At 45.4% G+C, this 6,926-nt stretch overlaps 1 protein-coding gene across 1 annotated transcript in view; it reads right to left on the reverse strand.

Annotated features, from left to right (window-relative positions):
- Window positions 1-3,331, reverse strand: part of AK8 (adenylate kinase 8) — a 191,834-nt gene extending 188,503 nt beyond the window's left edge. Inside the window, exon 1 of the mRNA XM_054998122.1 lies at window positions 3,251-3,331. Within this exon, the coding sequence (XP_054854097.1) occupies window positions 3,251-3,295 (45 nt within the window). The 5' untranslated portion in view covers window positions 3,296-3,331. The remainder of the gene's footprint in view (window positions 1-3,250) is intronic.
- Window positions 3,332-6,926: the final 3,595 nt, after the last annotated feature.

Here is a 6,926-nt window from a genome sequence, read left to right on the forward strand (position 1 = left end):
CCACATCTGAAAAAAGATATTCTACAGCTTGAAATGGTGCAGAAGAGAGCAACCAAAATGATCATGGGGCTAGAGCTTTTAAGGATCAGTTAAAAGGCTTAGGGCTGTTGAGCTTAAAAAAGGAGAGGAAGGGGAAACATGAGAGAGATAAAATTATGCATGGGGTGGAGACAGGGCACAGGGAGAAGCTTTTCTCTCTCATAATACTAAAATCTGGGGTCATTCACGGAAGCTTAGGGGTGGGAGATTCAGGACAGACAAAAGGAAGTACTTCTTCACACAGCACATAGTTAACATGGAACTTGCTGTCAGTGGATGTGGTAATGGCCACCAACTTGGTGCCCAGAGAGCCAGTTTGGTGTAGTGGTTAAGAGCAGTGGGACTCTAATCTGGAGGACTGAGTTTGATTCCCCACTCCTCTGCTTGAAGCCAGCTGGGTGACCTTGGGTCAGTCACAGCTTCTCAGAGCTCTCTCAGCACCATCCACAGGGTGATTGTTGTGGGGATAACAGCACACTTTGTAAACCCTTCTGAGTGGGTGTTGTTGTTCTGAAGGGTGGTGTATAAATCAAATGTTATTATTATTTATTACTGGAAGGTATTAAAAGGGGAGTGGACAAATTCACGGAGGGCAGGGCTGCCAATGGCTGCTAGTCATGATGGATATCTAGTCCCTCCAGTACCAGAGGCAGTATGCTCCTTTGTATCAGTTGCTGGGCAGCATGGGCGGAAGGATGCTGTTGCAGCCATCCTGCCTGTGGGCTTCCTAGAGGCAGCTGGTCAGCCACTGCATGAACAGAATGCTGGACTTGATGGACTTTTGGCCTCATCCAGCATGGCTCTTCTTATGAAGTAAAATTCCACTTAGGAAAGTTAATCTGAAAAGGGGGGGAAATATATTAATGTCTCCAGATTACATGCCTCACCAATCTGTGAGAGCTGATGATCGTAGAACATAGGGGAGGATGGTGAAGTTCAGTTCAAGCATAGATCCTTCTATCATTCTACAAAACACAGAGATGGCTGCAATCAGGGTGCAACTGGATGAGCCAGCAGACAACTCCGTGGTCCTACCCCCAGGCATCCTTAGCATTCTTTAAGAGCAGCTGCAAGGGGGAGAGGGGTGATCTGGATTGGGACCAGGGTCCTGGGGCACACAGGTTTTAATCCTTCTCAAGTAGCTGTTAGCTCCAATATAGCCACCCAAGTTGGAGGGGGATTCCATCCAGAAAATGGCAAGAGAATTTGCTCACTCTGCCCCAGCACACAACTACAGTTCACACCCTACACTGGCAGCTTGTCAAGGAAATTAAATCGGTCTGGAGAATCTTGTGTTGCATGCAACTTATGGAGAATCATAAGTTGCATGCAACACAGCTCCCCCCACTTAGAATATATGCCTACCTGTGAGATGTAGAAAGAATGAAACTGGCCAACCAATCATAAAGGCAGGGAACATATGCAAAAAGTATCAAGACAGACATGTTCTTTGCATTTTAAGAGACCAATTTGGGGAGAACTAGCATTGCATGTTTGCTGCTGAGACCCTACATTGCCTACTTAAGGTGTGTAGAGATAAAAAGGTTAACAATAACAAGAGATGGTCTTGTGACGCATTAAAGACTAACAGTTTTTATTCTAGCATAAATTGTGGGCTCTTCGCTCCAGAAAGCCTATGGTAAAATAAAAATGGGTTAGTCTTGAAGGTGCCACTAGACTTCTGCATGTTTTTTCTGCAACAGATGAATCTACTGTTTCCAAAGGAAACAGATCCTGTAAATGCTGCCTTCCCATTGCCTATGGTAGAACAATGATTAAACTTAGGCAAGAAAATCACTCTCGCCTTCAGTTTTCCAGCAAAAAAAAATGGAACAATGACCTTTCATCACCCACGTTGCTCTGGGGAAATAAGACAAAAACGTTCAAAGTATTTAGTAGGTGAAAAGAGCTACAGATGTGGTTTTTATACTTACATTAGCAATCCATCCAATATTTTGATAAGAGATTTGATGTCAAACGTTCTGTTCATTGTGGCTAGGAGGTAGCCTGAACCAGATGGCAGGTTTATACCCCCCACCCCCACCACCCCCTTACAAAAATACCAGCAGCCCAGCTTAGCACAAAGCTGGACAAGCCGTGCAATTGATTATCCACCAAAGCTTCTGCTTCTTATCCGTTTGTTCCAGGAGTTGCCTGTAGCTGTGCCCAGCCACCAGCAGAGGCCGCTGTGGCCCTTGCCAAATTTGCAAGTACTTTGTGCTCTCCTCACTCAAATCTAACTGCTCAGTGAAGAAAGAAGGGTTAAACTACTAGTTAAATTATTTCCTCAAGTTTAAGGTTGCTTTTTTTCTGCTTGCATGTCACTCCTCAGCTGAAGGATGCAGTTGCTTATACTTTCCAAACAAGATGAAGATTTTGATTTGAATCCGAAAGCTCATATTTTGTGCTTTTATTTAAATTATTTATTTATTTATTTAAATTATTTTATTTATTTATTTATTTATTTACATTATTACGTTGACAATCAAGGTGGATTACACAGTGTGATGATCAATGGCTTGGACATTCATTAGGGTGCATATATTTAAATCATTCTAAGTTTACTTTCCTGATTAGGCTTGCTGCTGAAGAAAGTGTTGCATTTAAGATCAAAAATAGTCAAAGATGGACGATTTACTCAATTTAGAGTATGCCCATAATTTCATTAAGCCTACTCTCAGCAGGTATTTTGAAACTCATATGAATACTTAAAGCCAATTATGAATTTAAGATGACCCTTCCCAAAATTATACTTTGTATTTGCAGGACATAACTTATGTGAATGTAAGATACACCCACCTCTTTTTTATGGCATACCTTGAAAAAATAAGTCTTATATGGAGTAAATAAAACATCTTGCTCTTTGACTGCAGAGCAGACCAACCACGCTTGAAACTACTGGACGAAGTAAGGCAAATCAGCACAGGTAAAACAAAAACCCCTCCCCCTCCACACAAACTTTCTCCAAAACCACAGACACACGCAAGAGGGGAGAGAAAACAGGTTGCACCTGAACTCACTGACTACTAGGCTGCATTGCCTTTCCCCAAGAACTTACTGGGGACTGTAGTCCTCTTCCAGGTCCAGTGACGCGCTGGATTCTGCGAGTTCCGCCCCCTCCCCGTTCCAACGTCTTCCATACATTTTACCACGCGGAGCCGGTTTATTTTGCTGAAGCTGCCCCCCCCCCCGCCCCCGGGCTTCTCGTTACCTGCATCATCTGGAAAACACGGTATTTTTCCGCGTACAGCCCCATCTCGGGAGGGATATAGAAAGGCCTCTGGGTGGCGTCCATAGCGCCCCTAGCAACCGCTGGTCGATAAGGGTTGACGTCATAAACAAGCGACAAGCCTCGGCCCTTTTGTAGCGGTTTTGTAAACATCATCAATTAGCGACAGATAGAGCGTCCCCGCCGAGGATGCCGGCGAAGGGGCTGTGAGAAAAGGGAGATCACGCCGTGCCTTTTATTAGGGCCGACCAAGCAACGGCGAGCAGTTTGCTGAAGAACTGGTCTGTTTTAATTTTGGTTGGTCCTAATAACAGGTATAATATGCAAAATAGTAGAGAGTCCAGTATCACCTTTAAGGCTAACCAACTTTATTGTAGCATAAGCATAACTTTATTGTCTGCATTTGACGAAGAGAGCTGTGGTTTTCGAAAGCTGACGATGCATCTGATGAAGAGAGCTGTGGTTCTCAAAAGCTGACGATGCATCTGACTGTGGTTCTCGAAAGCTGACAATGCATCTGATGAAGAGAGCTGTGGTTCACCTTTAAGGCTAACCAACTTTATTGTAGCATAAGCATAACTTTATTGTCTGCATCTGACGAAGAGAGCTGTGGTTCTCAAAAGCTGACGATGCATCTGACTGTGGTTCTCGAAAGCTGACAATGCATCTGATGAAGAGAGCTGTGGTTCTCGAAAGCTGACGATGCATCTGACAAAGAGAGCTGTGGTTCTCAAAAGCTGACAATGCATCTGACGAAGAAAGCTGTGGTTCTCGAAAGCTGACAATGCATCTGACAAAGAGCTGTGGTTCTCGAAAGCTGACAGTGCATCTGATGAAGAGAGCCGTGGTTCTCGGAAGCTTATGCTACAATAAAGTTGGTTAGTCTTAAAGGTGCTACTGAACTCTACTATTTTGCAACTACAGACTAACACGGCTAACTCCTCTGGAGGTATGACATGGTTTTTGTATTTTGCTGAGAACCAATGGCAGCTACCTGCACCCTTTTGAAACAAAAATGGTTGACAATTTCTTACATCTTCGGTGACAACAAAGGGGCAGTGACATTCTGCATTGTACCATCGACCTTAGCTTACAATTTATACAAGTGGCATCTCAGCACCCCTATGACTCGCAGTTCCTTATCCAATATATTTCCCTCTTTTAGTCTTTAGAGCTTTCCTTCTTGGATTTCTGCCTGGGAAACAGAGATGGAAGCTCAAGTATTAGCTCTCATCCCTAAGAAAACACACACTCAGAATCAGTTTGGAGAAGCATACCTAAACCGCCCCCCCCCTGTGTGTGTGTGAGAGAGAGGGCGGGGGGACAGAGAGAGAAAAATATGTCGCCACCAGAAAGACAAAAAGTCCCTGTGGAGAAAAACGCAATATATAAATATTTTCTATTTAAAGTGCAAAGTGCTCAATTGCAAATTATAAAGAAATATCCCTAAAAAGTCAATGAAACCATAACCAGCCCCAGTGTACAATCAACAATATCAAGCCTAATCAAAAATCTTTCAAAAACTTTCATAAATAGCCAGTCATTAATTGCATCAATATCATGTAGACCATGATTACAGTAATCAACGTACAATAAATCTGTAATAAATATGTCAATAAATATAATAAATATTACAGTAAATAGTATCTAATAAACACTAAGCTGTTGCCCCATGTTCATGTATAGGTAACAATGAAATAGAGTCCAAGCTCTCCTCGTAATCCAGGTTTACGGGGTTTGCCATCCCCCCCCCTTCTCCTTGTAATCCAAGCAGATGAACTTTGAATGCTTGAAAAGACAAGTAAAATGTATATTGTGTCTCTGATTATCTTTCGATCCGCAGGTCAACAAAATGGATGACTGAACTCCGCCCTCAGGGTGGGTTCAAATCAATCACCATCCAAGTCCAAAGGGGACCAGGGTGTAAAACTGGGTCATCCTGAGCTTGTCGTCAATTTCTTTTTCAAGGAACAATCAGTATCCACACCCTGAAGTACAGCAGCACAATGCTAATTTCCATTATGCAATTATGTGATGTAATGATACAAAATACAGTACAATAAATTCTACTTGCAAATCATGATGATTCTCTGTGTATCGTCAGCTCCCTCCACAATTCCCAGGGGCATGCTAACATATTTCTGCTATTAATGTTTTTTTTAAAGGGTCTAAGACCTCACCACATTCTGTATAAGTTTCTATGGACTTCTTTCTTAACAGCGCCCCTCCCCGTCTTTCAGCTCCTGGAAATGGATGGAGGGGGAGAGCTGCTGTAGCACAGTGGGTGGGCTGCAAATCAGCACTCTACTGGTTCAAATCCCACTACTGCCATGAGCTCAGTAGGTGGCCTTGGGTCAGCCACACCTCTCAGCCCCAGCTGGATTGTGGGGATAATAATAGCACTAACTTGTTCACAGCTCTGGGTGGGGCACTAATCTGTCTAGAAGAGTGGTATATCAGTGCTGTTTTTGTTGTTTTTAACTCCAGACACAATTATCTTTCACAAAAGGGGTGTGGGGTTAGCAGCACCATGCTAGAAAGGTCAGGCGCTTGCTCCCCTCAGATGTGTGTGGGGGTGTGGGGTGATTGGCTTCTGGCCAGCACACCTGTGTCTTCAGGAGGTCACTGACAGGCCACTGATGGAAGCAGGATGGGGGGCCTGGTCTGATCCGGGGCGGGGGAGATACTTGTGTTAAATGCATTAGACCTGCGCATGGAGGGCAAGGCCTATACATGGCTATTAATTATGATTGCAAATTAGACTGCCCCTGTGCTTGGGAGGTTCTGTTTGGCAGGAGGTTCATGTTGTATTCTTCTGGTTGGCCTTTGCGGAAAAAGCACTTAAGGTGGTTTATCTGAAGGAGAAGTCCCAGTGTCAGATGGCTAAAGGAATGCACTATAGGTGTTAGCTGCTGTAACACAGTAAAGTGCTTCGGCTGCGAATCAGCACTCTGCTGGTTTGAATCCCACTGCTGCCATGAGCTCAGGAGGTGGCCTTGGGTCAGCCCCTCCTCTCAGCCCCAGCTCCCCAGCTGTATTGTGGGGCTAGGCTAGACCAGTTCTGAATAGATGTCCCTTCTTAGAGTCATCTATTACTAATGCCACAAGACAGAGCCCATGTTGTACTAAAATGTGCAAGTCCTGGGTTCAAGCGGCCATTCTTCCGTGAAGTTCATTGGATGCACTTGGGCCAGTCACATCTCCTCTCATCTTACAATGTTGCCTGGATAAAACAGCAAAATGCTGTAGCATTGTGGTTAAACAGTTGGGTTGTGAATCAGCAGCACTCTACTGGTTCGAATCCCACCACTGCCCTGAGCTCAGCAAGTGGCCTTGGGTCAGCCCCGCTCTGGACTGTGGGGTTAATAAGAGCACTACCCTCTGGGGGGGGGGGCACTAGTCTGTCTAGAAGAGCGGCGTATAAACGCAGTTGTTGTTAATCCCCAGAGCCCGAGCGAGGGAGCAGCGTCACTAGCAGCCGCAGCAGCCGCGGGGACGGGGATTGTTGGCGGGCAGGCAGCCCTCTTCCCACCCCCAGGCCCGCCCTCCTCCTCTGCGGCCTGGGACGCGCCCCCCCCCGGCCCCTTCCCGCTTCCCGCTTCCCGGCGCTCCTGCGGCGCCGCTGACTTTCGAGCGCGCGCGCCCAGGCTCGGGCCCT

The sequence above is a fragment of the Eublepharis macularius genome, chromosome 14, assembly GCF_028583425.1.
Source record: "Eublepharis macularius isolate TG4126 chromosome 14, MPM_Emac_v1.0, whole genome shotgun sequence".
Lineage (NCBI taxonomy): Eukaryota > Metazoa > Chordata > Lepidosauria > Squamata > Eublepharidae > Eublepharis > Eublepharis macularius.